The sequence below is a fragment of the Tachypleus tridentatus genome, chromosome 13 (assembly GCF_004210375.1).
Source record: "Tachypleus tridentatus isolate NWPU-2018 chromosome 13, ASM421037v1, whole genome shotgun sequence".
Taxonomy (NCBI): Eukaryota; Metazoa; Arthropoda; class Merostomata; order Xiphosura; family Limulidae; genus Tachypleus; species Tachypleus tridentatus.
In genome coordinates, this window is record NC_134837.1 from 79645631 (window position 1) to 79667674 (window position 22044).

Sequence of the window (22044 nt, forward strand, 5' to 3'; positions counted from 1 at the left end):
CGTTTATATCGATTAGATCTTATAATTTTAATTATTATCAAAAACACTATATAATTATATTTTCAGACAAATTCTATTTACTCTTTCAGTGTGTTTACTTTTCTATTAAAATAATATTCTGTTCATTTATTTCTAATAGTATTCATTGATGTGCTAAGGCTTTAAATCGCTAAAAATCAGGTTTAGTAACCTGCAGCGAGAAAAAGTTTGAATAGCTCCTTGTATTGCTTAGCACTTAACAACAAACTAATTCTGTCATATATAATATACATACTGGGTTAATTAACTCATTTTTGTTTTTTACAACTTATTAAAAAACAGAAACATTTTTTTACTAACACCGTTGTTTGATTGGATGTTTTTGTAAACGTTCACCAATCACTGGAGTCTTTGAACGATAGTGCAATTTTTGAAGTAAGAGAGTCAACAATCACGTTTGCCATAAGTTTCTGATAAAAAGTAAGAGAAGGGTAAGATTTAAGCATAGGAGATAGCTAATTTTGAAATGAACTTCATTAAGCAAACTGTAAAGAACGTGATAAGGCTATTCTAATACAAATGTATCTTGACTTTAGATGGGAATGTTAGTTATTTTGTTTTGAATTAGACGTTCGGATTTATAGTTGTGTAAGTTTTACTTTTAACATGCATTTGTAACTTTAGCCAGTTTAGAATCACGACTGAGGGTGGGACATTACTAAATTACTTACGTTATACTTTTTATTCTTAGTATAAATTAATAGTTTAAATACTAGTACTGATACTATAAAATATGTGACTTCGAAACTACTAATTAAATTAGTTTAAATAGAAATTAAATTGAATTAATTTGTAATTTCTGTCATATATTTTATAGTAATAACAATAAAGACATATTGTTGCTAACTAGTGTAACTGTAAGACAGTGAAGTCGTACAAAAATTTTACTAGAAATAAGTAAATTGTAAAGTTAATACTAGCAATAAGTACAGCGAAATTTTAACAGTAACTTTTAGCCTTAAAACTAATAAAGTAACAGAAATAGTATTTGTAAAGGCTAAAGTGTGAAATTTACCTAGGTTTAACTTTTAAAAGTAAATAAAAATATAGTAAACTTAATTAACCTTATAAACAGGCTTATCCTACGATTCATTATAGTGCTAAAAATACTGTTTATAGTACTTTATTTAAGATCTTGGAAGTTGAAAAATAAGATTGCAATTGTGTTAAGATATCATTGTAAAACTAAAATTGGGGCATAGTTTCTTTCATGTATAGTAAATGATATTCTAGTAACTAATATGCCTTGTTATGGAGAACCAGTAACATTTCATTTTCTCTTGTCAACCATGTATCAGTTTTAATTTTGTTTTTTCTATACTTCTAATTTATTAAAGTACTTAATTAGATAAATGAAATATTTAACCAGATGTACTTTTTACAGGAACAACTTTTCAAATTGTCCCTCATTTTCTGTATGCTTATGATATGGTCTTCCATCATTGTCCTGGTCTGGCAAGGTCAGGTGGTAAAGGCACTCAACTCGTAGTCTGAGGGTTACGGGTAGAATCCCCATCACTCCAAACATGCTTACCCTTTCAGCCATGGGGTGCATTATAATGTGGTGGCCAATCCCACTATTTGTTGGTAAAAGAGTAGCCCAATAGCTGGCAGTGGGTGATTTTGACTAGCTGCCTTCCCTCTTGTCTTACACTGCTAAATTAGGAATGGCTAGTGCAGATAGCCCTCGTGTCGCTTTGTGTGAAAACCAAACCTGCCAGAAACACTGCCCAGATCATTTGGAGAATCAATTTTAATTCATAAACTCATAATGGAGAATTGGGTTTTCTGGAAATAAATCTAGATTTCTGTAATATATAGCTAACACTTCTCTTTTTTATTCCAGTATATTAAATGCATCAGTCATGCATAAGCCAAAAATATTTAAAACAACCCTGAATAAAGTTGCTATTAACCTTTATGTATTTGAGTAAGAATGAAGCTTTAAGTTTTGTTTTATTAACAAAATGTCTTCAGTGAGTGAGGTACTACTTTAATGAAAACCTTGTTTTTTTACCCTTTTGAACACTTTATTAGTATCCTGTAATTAAGAATCTGAAATTAAATATAGTATTCTGAAAGTTCTTGCTAAAATTTTAAGCAAGGAGACAAACTTTATGTTCTCTTTTTAAATCTGAAATTACAAAAAGATTGTTTAAACATTCAGTTGGGTTTTAAGCTTTAGTTACTTATCACCCTGAATTTTTTCTCTTTCTTGACACCAATTATGAAATATGCTTCTTTCAGATAGTAAATGTATTTTTTAATAATTCATAAACTTATTGTTTGTGTTGATAGAGTATGTTGAAACCTGCATAATATGAAAACCAAAGTTTTTTAAGGTAAACAAGAAACAGACGGTTCAGAGTATGTGTGTAGTAGCAAATTAATTTGTTTTTAGGTCTAATGTAATTGCATAAATCACATTTGCCTGCCAGGAATGGCCCAACATGGCCAAATGGTTAAGGCACTTGACTCATAATCTGAGGGTCGTGGGTTTGAATCTCAGTCACACCAAACATTCTTGCCCTTTCAACTGTGGAGGTGTTATAATGTTATGATCAATCCCACTATTCATAAGTAAAAGAGTAGCCCAAGAGTTGGCAGTGGGTGGTGATGACAAGTTGCCTTCCCTGTAGTCTTACATTGCTAAATTAGGGAAGGCTAGCGCAGATAGCCTTCATGTAGCTTTGCTTGAAATTCTAAATAAACCAAACCTGCCAGGAGCACTACCCAGGAAGTCATATTTTTAATATTTATTGAAAGGTTAACTTGGCAATTTATTTTTCAGACTTAATTCTATAGGAGAAACTAATGATAAAAAAATATATACTTCATACTGTTCGAAAGCGAGAAATATACAACCATTATATTACAATTTGAATGTTTGACTTGCTTGTTTCAATCATTTTTAACCCTTGACCTATATGATAAATTATAAAGTCACAATTTAAACTTGTCAGTATTGTTTTTAGCTTTTGTCAAAGTTAAGGAAACATTGTTGAAATTTTGAGTGACACATTTGAGACATTTTTATGTACGTGTGTTTATAGAAAAGTATTACTAATGATGAACAATCATACTTAGTTGATGTAAGATGTATGAAAGTTAGCTCTACCAATTCCAAAACTCTGTGTATCAGTGCATCACAACTGGTGTATTCATGTTAACATTATAAGAATTGTATTAGATTCTCTTAAATTATAGTAGTATAATAATTTTGTGTATTATTCTTCAGTCATGTAAGTAAAGCTACAAATGCTCTTATTTTTCATTTACATTTTTTTACCCATAGATTTAGAATCATTTAAAAATAAGTCATGCATTTGATCATCCATATCAACATGACTAGTGCTTTAATTGTTTGTCATGGAGGCAAAAGTGAAATGAATGTAGTCATGTTCATTTCTTTAAACATATGCATCAGAAAGACTCGTTCAGTAAAATGTAAACCTGCATTTGGTAGAGAACACACTTAACATGTATAAGGAATTATCATTCTCCCAGTGCAACATTGCAGTGTACATATGGTGTCTAACATATTAAAAGTAACTGAAACCTGAGATTCTAATAAACTATCAAATATATTTTTACTGTAGCATATCTGCTTTGTCCAACTGGCAGCATATAAGAGTTTTGATTGGTCTGCCAATAGCAAAGCAAGTGATAAATGTAATCTTCTCAGATGGCAGCATACACATCTTTGTTACCTATTACTGTATTACTCGAGAATTTAACACCAATAAACTTGGATAAGGCAATGGTACTTTTTTAATTGACAACTAGTGACAGGCACCTAAAACTGCACATAGAATACTGTGGGTCCTGCTACCAAAACAAATTTGCATGACTTTCTTGTAAATGAATTATAGTCAAGTTATATTTGTCTTAAGACAATAGTATTAGGTATATTGTAATTTACACTTTATTGAGTGTTTGACTCCTTAAGGTTTTTCAAAAAAGAAGAGTGTGTAATACTTTAACCTTTTTTCTTATTGCTAATATAATTGCACCTCACCAACAAAATCCATGTACACCATAACAGTTGTCCTAAGATAAAACCTTGTATTTTTCTCAGTCTTATCAGACTTGGCATAAATTTCATAGTATGAATACATTCTTTGTAGATGAATTCAAGTTTCTGGTTTTACCAATGATCAATGAGTTGAAAAGCCAGAGGTGGGCATTATGCCAGTGTTCTATGTGACTGTTTTGATGGTTATTCTTTTATGGTGTAGAGAAGTACAAGTAGGGATGAACATGGAAAACTTTAAGTGCTTTCAATGGGATTGATTAACAATAAATAGTAATTTGTCAGTACTGAACTTAGCTGTGGAACTTTGATTTAATAAAACCAGGTTGTATTTCCTAAGTTTTAAACCTCTTTTTAGTTCTATAAATAAGCCTTATTTAAAGATTGCATAAATGTAATGTGGATTATGAAGTTTATTATTGACCTGTAATCAGAATTTTATTTTGTGTTATTAATTTGTGAAAAATTCTCTTTGGTTTAAAGCTACTACTGATTTATAGAACTTTGGAAGCTCTGATATATTCAAGTTTTAACTATAGCCAAAATTATATATGTAAAAACGGCTCATTTGTGTTGAGAAAAAACGAGCCGCTTTTACATATATATTTCTCTACAAGTGGGTTTTCTCGACATCACAGATTATAGCCAAAATTGTTTCTAAATGGTAATTGTAGAGAATAATAATTTATGTAACAAATAAAAACAAAGTGAAAGATAGAAACTTGTACATACAGCTTATATTTTGCATATATTCTCTTTGTAGCTTCAGGTAACCTGGTTTGTGAGTAGCCCTCTAAGATGACATCACTTAATGTTTTCAAAGGATCAACAACTAGAAAGGTGAAAGAAGAGCAGATGACAAAGGTAAAAGGACATAACAAATTATACATCTTATAAGTATTGAATATACACACATTTATACATCTATCAACAGTAACTGATGCATCATAATTGTTGGTAATGACCAGAGTTTCAACATACCCTGGCATATCGTGCCTTAAGGCAGTGGCTCTCAAAAGTTTATGCTAAATAGAACTCAATCTCGAACTGTATTGAACTCTTGGAAGTCTGGAACTATTTTTACATTCTTTGAGTTCATAATCAAATTGCTTATGGAATTTTATTTCTGGAATTAGCACTTCATATTGGTTTTTTTTTTCTGTACTTTGGTTGCATAACAAGTTAATTTTGTAGCATTTTGTTTTTCTTTCTTTCAATTCAGCCAATCACTGCAAATATTTAGACTCAAATGGGACTAAAAGCATACTATCAAGTGGTTGCTGATATCATGTGATTGTTAGCATGCACTCATTGCTGTTAAAGTAAATAACAATAGCCCCCGTTTTCCATTGCAAATCATAATGCAGTTAGGTTAGGCACACCATAACACCTTTGCTTCTCATTATACAGTGTTCTAGTGATGAGTAGAGTAGACCTGTTCTAAAACAACCTGCTTAGTCTGTTTATCACAGTAATTCTTATTTTACTTTCATTTATTGCAAGAATCCAACTAAGTTATAGTTATTTAGTATACTATTTTAATAGTTGCACATATTTAAATTTTACTTTAATATATGTTACATAATAAAGTTTTAATAATGAACCCTTTTATTTTTAGTGTAAAACTGTGTGTTGTACTGTAACCACACAACAGACTTAAAATGTATTCCATAAATTTTCTATATCAGACCTGGTTCCTACATCTGAAAATATTTGTAAAGGCCCACCTTAAGGGACCATGGTCCACAGGTCGAGAACCATGTCCTTAATGGTTGATAGATGATTTAATTGTGCAATTATAACTCAGTGAACTTTTGAAGTTTTTTAGATTTTATTCTTTTTACACATAATTAAGAGCACTTTTTGTGTGGCTTTAAAAGTTTAAGATTTCATTGTTGTATTTTATCTCATCCATATAAATACTATTGTTAAATAATATCATGTTTATCCCTGCTTGTATGTTTCAAGACTTGTTAACTCAATGCAATTTCAATAACATTTAATTGGCCTTGAATTTATTTAAAAAAAAAATTTGTGTTAACTACTAGAAACTAATGTAAATTGCCATTATAATAATCTCAAAGATGTATCTTATGTCTTAATGTTGTGGACATGAGTGTTGGTCAGATAGACCCAAAATGTAATAGCAGAGTTAAACTATGAGACAAGTGCTCAGTCAAGTTTTTATATGTGAATAATTACTATAGTCACACATCATTGTGTTTTCCCCTTCATCAGAATGATTTTAGTATTATTGCATAACTTATTAAATATGAAATGTACGTATAGATCTTCAGTATAATAGTGAAGTTGTAGACCCATAAAAACCATTTGAGAAGATGAACACTTATCTTGTCATTAGATTTATGATGTTGTTTTTTGTTTTTGAACCTGACATTAATCTCACTAAATTTATGTGGAATTGAGAAATTGTTTCTTCTATTTAAAACTCATCAATGAGGTATATACTTTAAGTGTTTAAAATTCTCTTTCTAATTAAACTTTAGGAACTAACTCCTAAAACTTTAAGGTTTTTTTTTTTTAATTTTGTGATTTCCGAATATGATTTAGTTTCTGGTTTAGAACTTTTGTTTCTTTTCATTTAACTTTGTGTCATTAGATGATTTACTTCATGTTAAACTTGGTTCTGATATTTGATGGTGATACTAATAAAAAACACCAACAGTTAAACTATTAATATTTGTATCACTGGATGGCAAGAATGACACATTTTATAACCTAAGCTAGACATGTATAATTTAAGTAAGTTTAACTAAATTGTGATAATAGGTCCCCTATATTTTAACTTTAAGGTAACTTTCTAGTTTTATTTTATTTGCTTGTCATCCTTTTCATTTTTTTTAATGAAGATTTGTTTTTGCTCACTTTATATAAAGTTGAAGTTTCTGTTTCAGCTTATTTTTAGGGCAAGTATCAATACTTTGTTTTTAACTAAGTTTTTATTAAAGGACAATAGAAAGTTTTTGAAAATTACCAGGTCCTTTGAATTGGTGGTATTTACAGAAATAGAAGACCAGTTAAAATGAGTTATTTATGTAGTCTGAATTTCAAATTAAAAAAATGCAATGAATGAAATAATTTAATAAGTGTACAACTGATTAAATGGTAAGTCTGACAACCATGGTTTCAAAACCACTGATGGGCACAGCACAAGCAACGAATTTAGTTTTTTTTTTCTTAACAATGAAAAAAATTACTTTATAAAAATCCTTGCATAACACATTTGTATATTTTATAAAATGCTAAACATATTTGAATACTTTGTAAGTCTTCTGTATGAGGTCTATTTTTATTGAATTTTGTACGTATTTGTATGCTAAATTTTATCTCATATAAATGAATACTTTTCAACTTTTATAGGTAGGTGTATGAAATGAAGTACTTCAAGTAGTTGGTTATCAAATTTCACATATTATATAAAGAAATACAGAAATTTCTCATATATTTTATTATTGCTCAGAATGACAAGTTACAGGTGGACATTTCTAACAATACCAAAAGAACTGCTGAAAATTCTCCAGACTTTTGCCCCAAAAAACGTTCAGTGTTTGGGGATATCACTAATGCTTTAGTGGTCGAGCCTAAGAAAGCTTTTGAACAGGTCGTTAAGAAAGCTAGCACCAGATTGTCTAAGAAGCAGAACAAGTCCGACTCTCAAAATCAGAAAAAGACACAAGCAGAAGACAACCAGTGTGACTCCCAAAAACATATTGATAACTATTCCTCAAAAGATACTTTAGATTCTGAGGAACAAGGAGAGGACACAACTCACTTTACAGCAGCCAAGGAAGAACAGTTAGTTATTGACATTTATATTTTGTTTAAACTGTGTTCTATGGATTGAAGTATAAAGAGGATTAATTCTTAAAATCTTGTCAATAATAAAACTTGTTTACTCCAACTTTCAGCTTTTGTGTTAGGTGAAAGATGTGTGTGTTTGTGTGCAAGAGATTCTGTTTCTGCCAAATGACATATATGTAAGAACTACTTTGTATAATTGGTACTTTAAGCTCGTGATCTTACAGCAAGCTTACCTGTTTTTTTTGTGGTAAAGATCTGTTGTGAAAACAAGTTGGAATGACTGTTGCTGTAAAACTTAAACATTTTTATCATTTTATAAATATTGTCTTGTCTTGTCTTAATCCTTTAAAATTAAATGGTATTATGAAATTTATGCATTAAACTATGCAATTTTTACATAATGTATTATACTGTGCTTTAGTTTTCCAGTAATCGGTGTATCATTACAGCAGTTTTTTTAACATATATACTGACAAATCTTTCAATGAATTTCAAAACTATTTGTATTTACTATCATATGTATAGGTTAAGGAAAACTATTAAGCTGTAGCTGTAGATAATTCTTCATTGTTGTAGTAGCATCTGTTTCCTTAATTACTTGTGTTCGACAGAGATGAAACAAAAGAACCCAAACCTGCATCAGAAGTTGCCACCTTTATTTCTGACTCTCTTCCACCTGGAGTTTTGGACTTTGACAATGAATGTCTTCAAGATCCCTTTGCAGAGCCTAATTATGTAAATGATATATTTAACTACTACAAGAAGAGAGAGGTAATGTTCTGCTACATGGTGTAAGTTTCTTTCAAACAATTCATTATTTCAAGATTTATTTATTTAAAAGTTAAACCATGTTTTAAAGATTAGTATTCACCTTTTTATAACTATAAAACAAAGATAGAGTAACTAATGATATACGAGTTATTCATTTGTTCATTTTTACGTTTTGCTGGAAAGTATAAATTATAAGTTTTTGTTGTTTTTGTGTGTTGGGGGGGGGGAATATATTTAATAGCATTGGATGTCAGTTGTTTAAATTTCATGCTCTTATCCTAGCAATTTCAAAATGTTTTATCTTGCCTTAACCAACAAAATTCATTGGCTAATAGGTACAATATTATGTTGCAATAAGACTGGTAATAACTTTAATCAGTCACTTATTTATTTATTTTTTTGCAGGCTTTGTAGATATATTGCAAGATTTTTATTTTTTTTCTATTTAGCAAATCTAGTCTCATTTTTTTTTATTGTTACCCTACTCTAAATTGTTTGAATTTTATGCAAACATGATCTATTAGTAGAGTAAGAGGGATAATTTATTTATATTGAGAAATAAGATTGTTTCCATTATTATTTAGTGTTTTCTAAGTATTTAGTAAATTATTGGGAATCAGAAGCTATAGTAGATGTGGCTTCCATTTTTAGTTATTTTATAAATAATTATTAATAATAATCAATAAGGAGATTTAAGTGTTAATTTGTGCTACATTCTTTCTATAAACTGTGAAATAGCTTATTTTTTAGTTAGGTTCTCATATTTGATGGTTAGGTACTTAATAGAAAACTTGTGCAAAGTTCAGCATGATTGGACGTAATATACAGACAAGTAAATGAGAACTAAAGCACACTTGAAATCTATAGCTTTCGTCTTTATAATAGATGAAAATAAGTAAAGTGGCTTATTTATGGTGCAATTAGAGCCAGGATTGAGTTGTTTAAATTGTGGGCCTTATTCTGATTTATTGGTAGGTTCAGAAAGATGCATGACATTTCATTTGCAGTGCTTACTTACCTGAAGATAAGTTAGAGATATGTTGGGTGAAGAGGTGTAACATTAAAAGCAGAAACCAAAGAAAAAGCTTAGGGATGGATTGAGTTACTTGAATGGAGGTGGAAAAATTAAATACTATTTATAAATTTACACTGTATCCAAAATGTTTTGTAGAGAGATTCAGTTACCACTGAGATACCAGTCTAATAGACTTTAACCAAGTTTTATAGAGCAGATTCAATTATCATTGAAATACCAATTTAATAAATTTGAGTTTTGTTTGCAATGAGGAATTAAATAGTCAAGAGGTTCATGTGTGGTGGACTCTTAAGTATGGTGATGTATAGTGGGGAATATGAAGTCTAAAACTCAATTTGATTGTTAGGTTCTAAAGTATAGGACAATAAGCTGTCAACATTTCATAATGCACTGCCATGTAATTTTCCATGCATGTCGCAAGCTTTGAACAAAGCTCCTACTCCACAAGTTGTCAGTTTATTACATCCTATGACATAGTCATCAGTAGACTATAACCCTCAACCAACACAAGAGTGGCACATCCTTCATGTGCAATAACCCCCAAGAGTTCTAGCACACAAATACAGGCTTGTTCATTTTTGTTAGACTATGACTAATCTCACCTGTTTAACTGCATTATACATTAATAAAAAGAATAATAAAGACAACCATTATTAATTCCAGGTCAATATTGATCATGCATTCTGAGATCCATGCTTCTGATACTTCCTAAAACCCTGACATTTGCTTCATCAGTGACCTGAATCACTTTCTGTTAACAATGCTATTTTTGTTATATATCAGGCAGTTTATACTCTTGTCTTCTTCTCTTGTCCAGGTCTCTTGTCATTCTGTTTCTATTACGTCTGTCTCATTCAACAGTGACTTCAATCAGCTTTTTCCTCTGATTGCCTTTGCTTCTTCCTTTGCAACTCTGATTACTTAAGTACATGACATCCTTTCCTTCAGTAGGTTTTGTTGAGTCTTTGGTTGTTTTGCTTAATTATCCCTTGCTGTCTGGCTTTCTCTTATTTCCCACCCCAGACATTTGACATCATGCTTGTGCTTTGCCGTCCCAACTATATATTGATATATATCAATCTCATCACTTTTGTGACTCCTTTTATTGCTTATGGTCAATGATTCTTTTGTTTTCCCCCAAATCCCTGTCCCTTGAATCTCTTCTCATTTGGAACACCTCATATCACTTGCTTAGGGGATAATACAAGCTAAATTTTGAAGCTACCATATTTGGGGACAAAATTGTTGGCACTCAAATTTGGAAAATGTCATGAAAAAGTTATCCCAAGGAAAAAACAAAGTAAAATGATAATACCAAAAATGAATGAAAATTTATGTGACTAATAAGTGTTTTTGCTGTTTTCTTGCTCTGGAATTTCTCTTGGGCCAACAACATTCTGAGTTGGTTGCTAGCCTATCATGTCCAAGAGGTCAAATCTATTGATAGATTGCTTCAACTGGATTTTTCCTAAGATTTATCTTTCCATGCTCTGGTGTTTGAGTAGATTTGCTGCCACGTTGGGAGTTCTCTGTTTTTGTTACTCACCTAAGTACCAAACTAAGATTGGTAACTATTTTCTTTAAGCCTTTCCTCTTGTCATCTTCTCCATGTCCTGCCTATTTTGCAATACTTTTTTCCCAGTTCTTAACTGTTCCTCTTTGGCTGGTTCAGTCATGCTCTCTCCTCTTGTGCAAATGAACAACTTTTTGATGTTGAATATCATACTTTCATCTGCATTCCATTAGTACCTTTAAATATCCTAAGGTATATAACCAGTATCTTTTATTGCAACAAGTTATAACTTATTATTATTCTTGACTTTGTCCCAGACAGGAGGTTATTATAAGGCATTTCTATTCAGTTAAATAAAATAACTTATAAAAAATGAACTTGTATGATACTGCTAGCTCCTGATAAAGCTCTAGAAGTGAAGCATTGAGTTAATAAAGGTACTGTCTAGAGATGTAGATTAGGTGATAGGTTGCAATAAAAGGTATTACGTGACACCAGTAACACCTAGATAATTTCTGTTAATTAAATATCCATAATTCATTTAATCTCGCATTTTATTATAATCGCTTCCAGCTATTATGAGTTTCTTTAGTAAATACTGTAAGGAAGGATTTGCACCTTGGGCAAGCTTGCATCTGATTTTACTTCATTATCTGAAAACTTGTTTTTCCAAAGTTTATTAATTTTCTTATGAGTTTTGTTTGAATTAACTTTCTTGTTTTGCTCTTAATGTGTCAGTAACTTTTCTAATTTCCATGCATTACAAAGTTCTGTTTGTTTGTTGGTGAACAGTTTTCATGTAATTGAAAAAAAAAACAGTTTTTAATATTTTAAGTTAAATTGAAAGATATTTAAAGATCGCGGTATTATCTTTTGTTATTTCAAAATTTTAGATTGAGGGAAAAGTTTTGTAATTTTTAAAAGATGTGGGAGAAGATTTAGATTTTTTATATTGTCATATGTATTTTTTTAAAAATTAATGAGAAATACTGATAGTATTCTTTATTTTGTTAATAGAAAGTAAATAAGAGACTGAATATTATACCATATAAAGTTAAATATTTTTTATTCTTTCACTTTGATATTTCTGATAAACCAATGTTTTATATGTATACGTAGGGTTTTCTAAAGTAGTTCTATATAAATGAATATTATATTTAAAAGAAATGTCTTTTTAAAATGAATTGCATACTATAATCATTAAGTTTTTTATATAAAGCTGTTGGATTTATTTGCACAGCCTTTTTAATATTTTAGATTTATTTATTATATTTGTCTATTTTTTTTCTTAGCTTAAGTTCCTCACAGAAAAATATCTGAGTAGGCAGTCTGAGCTGTCAAAGTCCATGAGGGCTATTCTGGTTGATTGGATGGTAGAAGTCCAAGAATCTTTTGAGCTGAATCACGAGACATTATACCTGGCAGTAAAGCTAGTTGATCACTACCTCATGAAAAACTCTGTTCCAAAGTCACTATTACAACTTGTTGGTTCTACTGCAATGCTTATTGCCTGTAAATATGATGTAGGTACATTATATGAGTTAATTTATTTGTATCTTGTCTTTCCTGTTATTCTTTATTTATTTTGTATGTGTATGTGCAAATGTAATTGTTTTTTGTCCCAAAATGTTTGCTTCCACCACCTTTTTCTTAAATGAAAGGTTATGGTAAATGTATAGGTTCATCCTATGGAATATCTACCATGTTATTGTATCATCAGTTTGAAGTTATGTTTTGAATGTTGTGAACACTTTAAACTGGCTTTAAAAAAAACTAACTAGTAATTTAACTATAAGGCTATGAGCAAATGGTGCTAAACAAGCTTGGATTTCATTCCTTCAGTGGGAACAGTGCAAGAAACCTATTGTGCAGCTTTAAAGAAAACAAACAAATAAAATCTATTTTACCTGTAAGGAAAAAGAAGTCACTTGTGTGGAACCTAGAGCCCACAATACTTGAATTATGAAGAATGGTAACATTACACATTATCACTTTGCCTGCATGATTTTGATATAAAAAATAAATTGCAATATTTGAATTGCTTTTAAACAATTTCATGCTTGAATGTTTTGTTGATTTTTGTTGTTAATTTTTTTATTAAGAAAAAAAAAAACTTAACTCCATACATACATCAAACATGTTATTGATGTTTTCTCATGGGTTTTATTAAGGGAAATTTTGTCTAATTTTTTTTGTTTTCTGTACTGCAAGCTGTAATATATACTTTTCAAACACCAATAAGAAAGAAAAAAAACTTAAAGCTTGTACACCCACACTAACTAAAATCATTCACCTAAAACAATTGTTATATCTATATATATTTTTTCAATAAGATTCTGAAATGGTTAACTAAAGTTCATGTGCAGTGTGCAGCCAGTTTATGTGAGGTGTAAACTCATAGGTCATAGCTTTTGATGTAGTTTAACTACACAAGAAACTTTTGTTTTGAAAAAAAGTGATGTGTTGAGCAATTTGTAAGAAGGATATGATATTAAAATATAAAAAAAAATACTGTATTTCATATTTATTTATCTTGGGAAAATATCAGGAGCGGATCCCTCCAGTGATTGATGAATTTCTTTACATTTGTGATGATGCTTATAGCCGTAAAGAACTTCTTAAAATGGAAATTAGCATCCTCAAGGCTATGAACTTTGATCTTGGTCTGTCACTCTCCTACAGGTTTCTTAGGCGATATGCTCGGGTGAGTTGAAAGTTGTTGTTTTCGGTTTATTTTATAAAATCTGTTCTGCTTAAGTTATAAACCACATTGTTAATTAACTTATGTTAATAATCATGTTCAAATTATGAATTGCATATTTTGCCATTTAAGATCAAGCTGTAGTTATAATGAAGTTGGACACTATTCATGTGTGAAGTAACATCAAGCAGAATTTTATATTAAAATTCGTATATGCCAAAAATAAGAACTTTTATATCATAAAGTTAGACAATTTGTTTGAATTTGTAAAACTTTTCTTTTGGTGGACTTCTAGAAATGAAACTGATGACCTTCTAGAGAGAATTGTAAACATCTTAACCTAATTAGGTTCTTAAGATATTCATTTGTTCAGAAACTGACTGAAATGTTTTTGTTAAGCTTGGCAAGTTGAGTTTTAAATTGTTATTTTCATAACTTAAGCATTTTCTTTGAGTCATTCAGGTGCTTTTGTTATAATAACTTTTGTATATATTGTAATGCAAACATATGGGTATGTTGTGCCAAGGATTCTTCTACAGTAAATGTCTGACTTGTTAGCGATAAATTCGACAATAAAGAACAGCATACACTGCACTGGTTTTTAAAATATGTAGTTGAAAAAGGTTAAATGTATGTACAAAAATTCTTTACACTATGAAGATCATAGTTGTATTTTAAGCACTATGCAGTTCTCTTTTCATTAAAATTCCACTTAGGCAGTTTAATTGCTTTAGAATTTAGTTGATAAGCTGAACTATTTTTCTCTATTTTTATCACAATAGTATCTGTGTATAATTCACTTACCTAGTCACACAAGTTACCTGAATTGTATCCTGAACTTTCAATAACCATATGCCTTTTGTCCAAATCTACATAGGTGGGTTCTATTAATTTAGAACACCCTTTGACAAGACAAATTATTCTCCTTATTTCTTTCAACCTGTTATTCTTACTCTAACATACCAACCATTGGCTCCCACAGTGATTAACTTTGTTGTTGTTTTTTTTAACTTTTCTCTGATCAACCTTCTCTTTCATGTGGCTTTGCATTTACTCTGTTTCCACTTGTATGATTGTAGCGATTTGTTTATTGCTTAGGACTTAGAAATCTCCATGGCCTCAACATCAATGGATTGCAAACACAACATTTGATACCATTGACATTGGTGAATTAAATTAATTAATAATACTTTATACACCAGTCTTTTTTTATATCTGACAAATTTAAACAACAATTAATAATTTATTGTCTAAAGCTTTTAACAAAAGTGCTTATTGTTTATTTTCAGAATCTCAATACCATTATAAGTGTTAAAATACATTTTAATGATTTGTGTTAACATTTTTTTTTATATAACAGTATCATATTCACAGAACTACTGTTTTAACCCTATAATTATGAATGAGGTACAAATGCTTTTTAAACACACTTTTCTAAACTAATTATGTGTCAGATTGCTTGTGGATCTATTATTTGGTAGGTTACAGGAATTCTAGTAATGCATGTTGAACACAAATACCATTAATACTGCATCAGTGAATTCTGCTGGAGTGGGACCCACTGTATATTTCACCCAAAAGATCAGTAATTTGATTAAACTTTGTCAGTTCTTTATACATTGTGTTGAAACAGGTGCAAAACATAAAAATTATACTTATTTTACAATACATAATTCCCACTGGTATTGAACAAATAAAATCAAATCAATAATTTAGGTTTAATATTTCTCAAATTAATGTTTATAGGGACAATCAGGTTATTTCTTACTTTAATTTGAAATTTAAATCAACATGGCAAGAATTTAGTAAAATCTGAACATGATGCAAAACATGAGAAAATATAATACTTGAAATAATTTTTTAAAAAACAGGCTAAGTTTATGTAGTTTGCCAACAATTATCAACAAGGTGACTTCAGTTTAAGCTTAAAATAAATAATTATGTAATTGCTTATCTTTAAGTTCAAGATTTCTTACAAAAAACTACAAAGAATTGTCCACTTTATTTATTTATTTTGTTTAACTAAAATATCCCACTTCTAGGCTTTAAGTTATGGGGAATGAACTTAAAGCATTAAAATTGCCTTTTCTTAACAAACTGATTTTTTTCATCTTATAAGCCTAATATCATAATCATGAAGATAAGTTGGACATTTAACATGCAACTTTATCAGATTAACATGTCAAAGAGGTGTGTTATACTGTTAAAAAAACAAACTTGTGACAAACCTTTATTGTACTTTTTAACTAGTTGTAGGTGAGTGTAGTCCTGCTGTACAAAGAGAACAAGAAGTAGGGCATACACTGTTAATAATGGCTGACTTTTAATGATTTTTGTCTAGTAGATTAGTATTAATGGAATATTGTAAAAGTGAATGCCATGAATATAAAATAAATATCAAAAGTGTTTAAATCCAAAGATATTACTGTCCCCCAGAAATATTGATTTCAAGAATTTATTTCACTTAAAGAACTTTTTGTCTGCAGAAAAATATTTTATTAGATGTTTTTTGTTTTAAGTCTAAAAGGTGGATCTCTCTTTGAACAGTGTGCTAAAGTTACAATGGAAGTTTTGACCTTAGCCAGGTACATATTGGAGACTTCATTAATGGACTATGACCTGATTGATATAAGAGACTCTATGGTTGCAGCAGCAGCACTGTTATTAGCAATCCAAATGAAAAACCTAGGAGAGTGGGTTAGTTCATACTGTTTATTATGTAGTTTGACTTATGAACTCACACCAAAAAAGTACAACCATTTAATATCAGCTGTTTTCAAACACAATAATACAAGAATAATTTACTTCTTATTTTAAAGATTAATTTATGATTTCCTTGTATGTTCAAAACATACCTTTAAACCATAACAAGATATAAAAAAAATAAATAGGCACACATGTACATTGTGTGATACTCGTAAAATAATTTTAACTGCAGCACTGATGATGTTCATGTGCATCATGGTACAGTTTAGTTGAATAAGTACATAAATATTATATTTTCATTAATAAAATGCCCCTAATCTAAACAAAAGTCAGTGGCACCTGGTATAGGTATTAATCTGTGAGGTGGAAATGATCATGTTAACTTTGTAATATCAAACAAATTGTGGTGAATTCTGATTTTCACAGACTTCAGTATATTATAATAAAACTTACTCATCTTCACAAAGTTGTTATTAAAGCAGGCCTCTCTTTCATTATATTGTAAATGCACAGTTTATTCTTTAAAAAAATTGTTTTATAAAGGGTTAGTTGACACGTTTTTACAAGGTAATAATTTAGTATGTTCAACAATGTCAAGTGGTAATAAAATTCTTTACAAAAATTTAGTACTGGTGATATTTATGTATCCAGTGGCTTTCATAATAACAGAGAAAATAATTTGCAAGAGTTTGAATGAGAAGTGATCCTGTTGTGCTTTTCCAATCTCTGTAGTCATAAAGTTTACCATTAAAGACAGATTTGTTGTCTTTGAGGGTTAACTTAAGCTGTGTGCATTTTTGTTATTTGGAATTACAGTATTGTGCATCTTTGGTTGGAAGTAACTAGTAATTATTTGGGATTTTTGTTTCAGGTGGATTAGCTAGTTGATTTATCTTTATTACCTTTACAGTCTGATATTGGTGATCAGATCACCTCTAGGTACAACTATTACAAATATTTTCCTTTATTATGTATTTCAGTGACAGAATAAATGTCTTTTCCAAACCAGTATTGTATGGAAAATACTTTTTATGAAGTACTTTGTTACAAAAGAACTTTACTCAATGTGAAATCTGTAGCCTATAACTATACACTGTTTAAATGAAGTCTGTTCCTGCACTTGCTATTCAATAAGTCTTTATTGATCAGCTTGCTTCTATACTATAGCATTTTGGAAATGTTTGTTTGCAGTGTATAGAAATAAAATATATTCAGTAACTAATAATCATGATGACCTTAAAATGTCCTGCTGGAAATGTGTTTTAATTTGATTTTATTATTTGAACCCTAAACTTTTCTTAATTCAGTTATATCCTTTATTAGAAATGAATTTTTCTTTGCTGGATGTTATGACAGCATTTGACATTTGTGAGTAATAAATGTTTAAAAAAATCATCTGTTTTTGGAATGTTTATAAAAATACTAGTTGTTTAAATGTCTACATTAAGTAAGATAACTAAAATTATTTTATGTATTTTATATTAAATGGTGCTCTACATCTGTGGAATTTGTGTATGAGATATAATAAAACTGTTCTTCCTCATAGACCCCAACTTTGGAATATCATTCAGGCTACAAAGCTTCAGATTTGGAAAGCCTTGTCCTACGGCTCAATAAACTTATAATGACTCCTCTTCACAAAAATCTTCAAACAGTGAAGACAAAATACTCTCACAAGTATGTTTCATCATTACTTAAAAATGTATTTGATTATTGTAGAATTTATTTTAGTTTTAATACCATACCACCATCTTGAGAATACAAATGTGGTTTCATACTACAGTTTGAAGCCATTCAGGAAAAAAAGGTAATGCATTTTTTAATTGCTATTACAAGGTCAGTCAAGTTTACCAACCTCATATAGTTAGGGTGGAAAAAATAGTTTGAAATGTACTTAGGAGGTTTTAGACATTATGCAAGTAAAATTGGAGATTATTTAGATTAAAAGAATTTTTAATCTTTCCATAAAAATTACTTTGCACTTGGAACATTCAACACTTTGACTCCATATATTCACGGAGAAATTTTAATGAAAATACTTTACTCAGAATTCTAATTTTTAATCTACTAATGCTTCCTTATGATTACTGAAAGTTTGCAAAATTTCATAAGGGTACATAAAACATAGAATTTATATTATAGAAGCTATAAAGGTCGGTTTGGGGTCACAGACTTGGTCAATTTGACTAAGTCTGTTGTGAGAAGATTTAAACTAGAATGAGATTTTTATAACTAAGGTTGTGTGGTATATTAGAGTAGACTACTGGGTAGATCATCGTTACTTTTAAATCTTTTAAAATATCATTCCACTCAAAACGTGCTAAACAAAATAAAAGCATTTATAAACTATGTTGCTTACTTTTCAAACAAAGTTTTATTTTGTTGTTGTTGTTGTTTTTATTTATAAAGGTTAAAGCAATTCTTCCTTACTGGTGTAACAGGGAGTCAGTATCACTTAATTTTTGTTTTTTTTATCACCATTAATCTAAAGTCTAAACTAATATATAATACTTTTTTTTTAAGAATCAACAGTTTTTTGAGCTTATTAACCAAGAAGAGTTAATTTGATTGTTCATGTTTAGTAATGAAAACAATGTCATTTCAACCATAAATGTGTTAATGATAAGTCACACTTATAATAAGTTTATGAAAGTTTGAAAAAATGTACAAGGTCACTTTGGGCCTCCTTTATTGACACTGATTTTGAAGTACTTAAATTAGTGCTTTCACACATTCAACTATTGACTTTTGGCAAAGAAACCTTAAAACCATTAATTTAGGAGATGGAGTCAGTTTTAAATATATTTAAAAATGAAGAATCTTATAAGAAATATTTTTTTTATATATTGGTGATTTTATATCATTTCAATGATATGTTGCTTTCTCTACCCTGATAACTAATTAGGCTAAGTGTAAACAATAAGTCATTTGATGAAACTATTTAAAGCAATATCTGTTAATGATTTCACTTACAAATTTAATATATTTTGCATATAGTTGGTTTCAATGATGTCATAGTATTTTAACAGTTTATTTTTCCAAACCAATCTGTGCTAAATATGGAGAATTATATTGTATTTTAATTATTAGGTAATTTTATACATGGCTTAAATATGCTTATTTTACTTTTATACAGAGTATTTTTTGAAGTTGCCAAGATACCCCCTTTGCAAACATGAAACCTTTGCTGTATACTTCCTTAATTTGTTGTGAATATTGAAGATATAATTCACAAGTAAATTCAGTGAAGAGTTAGGATTTTCTGTACAAAGTGTTTTATGCTGGTTAACAATCTACTGTGATTTAAATTGTGGTTTTCTTAGTGTTTATGTTTGTGTGTTTATAAACAATGCATTTTTATCATAATTTTAGTTATTTGTTCATAATTGTAAATGAAAATGTCTATGTAATCAAGATATAAAAAGTCCTATAATATGATTTTTTTGTATTTTATTTTAAAAGCATTATCTTATTAGATGATGGTTAAGATAGTCCAGTAAATGTGTAGTGTTCATAAATCATTTTAAAACAAATGTTACGGGTTTTGAGAAATTTCAACAAGTCTATTGATACTTCTAATTTCATTTATGATTTTACTAATGAAAGAAATTGTTGATGAAAGAAAAAAAAATTGTTTAACTAAACTAAATTAGAAAAGTAAAAAATGAACCATTTTCATTTTATTTTTCTATGTTGAAAAATAGTTTTGCTAAGTTTTTGAGTGATGCAGTAAGACAAAAACAAAAGCCAACAAACTCAAAAACAAATTAATTTATTAGTGTTAAAACTACTTTTTGCTCTTGACATAAAGATAAAATTGTAAATGTGGTGTTTAGTGTCCAAAGGCAGTTGTTCAGTTACATTAATTAATATTAATAAGCTTAAATTTTTTCTGCTCTACAAGGGAAAATTGTTTGTACCAAAGGTTTTTAAAATAATGAAATCATTTGTATTCTTGTGAATAGAAAGTCATTCTCATTACTACATTGTATACTTGTAAATAAATTCCAGTGTGTGTTGTTATTGTTTTTTGTTCATTTCTTTTATATTTTTGTACTCATGATCTTATAAAATGGTGTTTTTTACATTTTTTATATATTGTCATAAAAATCAGTTTTTTGTGCAATTGTAGATAAGACTTTTCAAGGAAGGACACTTTTATCAGCAAAATATCAGACATATGGTAATGTCTCCAAATATCTGAGTTAATTTTTTTGGAATGTTGTTTTTATATGTAAAGGTGATAAGTAAATTACCACATTCTGAAATATTATTCCTTCAAGTAATAAACTTGTCACACTTAAGCTATTTATAAACATTCCATATAGCTTGTTCTTTGAAGTAACGTTCTTTGAGAACATTCAAGCTTTCTCGTACAATACTTTGTATTTTCTAGAGAAAGATTGGGATTTGTTTCCACTGGTACAATCTGAGTTAGAGCTGTTGAAATTTTTAAGCAAAACTAATACTTGTCATGTTTTAATACAAATATTTTCTTGGTCTCTTCTACAGTTGTGATACTGAACTAAAGTAGCAGTAATACCTTCTTGATTTGTTTATCATACAAGCTACCACAATTTATGTACAATGTAAAATATTGTTTAGAGCGTGTGTAACAGTTGTATTGGTTTAACAAATGTTTTTTCTTCCATTCAGGTAGGTAAGAAACTTTATAGGTAGAAATTATTTTTAATACATCACAATAGAGAGCAAAGATAAATATTGTAGTAAAATATACCTCTACCTATAATATTTGTAAACTGTGTAGTTACCTTCTGGTAAAACACAATCAGCAACTTCTTTATTGTATATATTGTAACATTTAAGTTACTTATAAAATGTGAACACTTAAGAAATAAGGTTATTAACAGCTTGGAACACTTGATGTACACTTTAGGGATTGAAGTCCTTATTTAAATGTTTATTTAAACAAATAAAATTTGCACATTTTATAAAAATTGATAGAAGCTGATACTTTTACCACTTTGGATAAATCATAAAGTGGATAAAGACCCTAAAACTTGCTACTTTTGTTTTGCCACATGAAACAAGTTTAGTGGTTACCACTTTTCTTGGTAATTACTGTCAATTTTCATATGTAACCATTCTTAACTTCTCAATTCTCTTAATTCATTCCTGTATTTAAGTCAACATTAAATAATATTGTAAAATTAATTTTACACTAAAAATATATTAACATTTTAAAGGTTATTTGATGACATTTCAATCTTTAGGTATAACTTGGCCAACTATATAAACTCAATGTGGCACAAAAGTTATACACATGGGTCTACAGTGATTAAAAAAATTGTTTAATTTGGCAAAGGAAAAAGGCTTTTTGTGAAATTGTATTGCAACTTCTATGACCATATATCATTCTTGTGATACTTAAAACTTCTTCAGTCATAATTGTTAGATTGTTA

At 29.3% G+C, this 22044-nt stretch overlaps 1 protein-coding gene across 3 annotated transcripts; it reads left to right on the plus strand.

Moving 5' to 3' along the window:
* Positions 1 to 344: 344 nt before the first annotated feature.
* LOC143238618 (G2/mitotic-specific cyclin-B3-like) lies at positions 345 to 20644 on the plus strand. 3 transcript variants are annotated; one of them, XM_076478996.1, is made up of 9 exons: positions 345 to 459; positions 4836 to 4936; positions 7554 to 7888; positions 8506 to 8665; positions 12507 to 12737; positions 13763 to 13918; positions 16463 to 16612; positions 18168 to 18298; positions 19758 to 20644. In XM_076478996.1, exons 2-9 carry the CDS (start codon positions 4871 to 4873, stop codon positions 19798 to 19800), a joined length of 1272 nt encoding a protein of 423 aa, XP_076335111.1. In that variant the 5' UTR covers positions 345 to 459; positions 4836 to 4870; the 3' UTR covers positions 19801 to 20644. The 3 variants fall into 3 exon arrangements, with proteins under 3 accessions (XP_076335111.1, XP_076335110.1, XP_076335108.1); XM_076478995.1 differs by having other exon boundaries at positions 419 to 470; XM_076478993.1 differs by lacking the exon at positions 345 to 459 and adding an exon at positions 488 to 627.
* The last annotated feature ends 1400 nt before the right edge of the window (positions 20645 to 22044 follow it).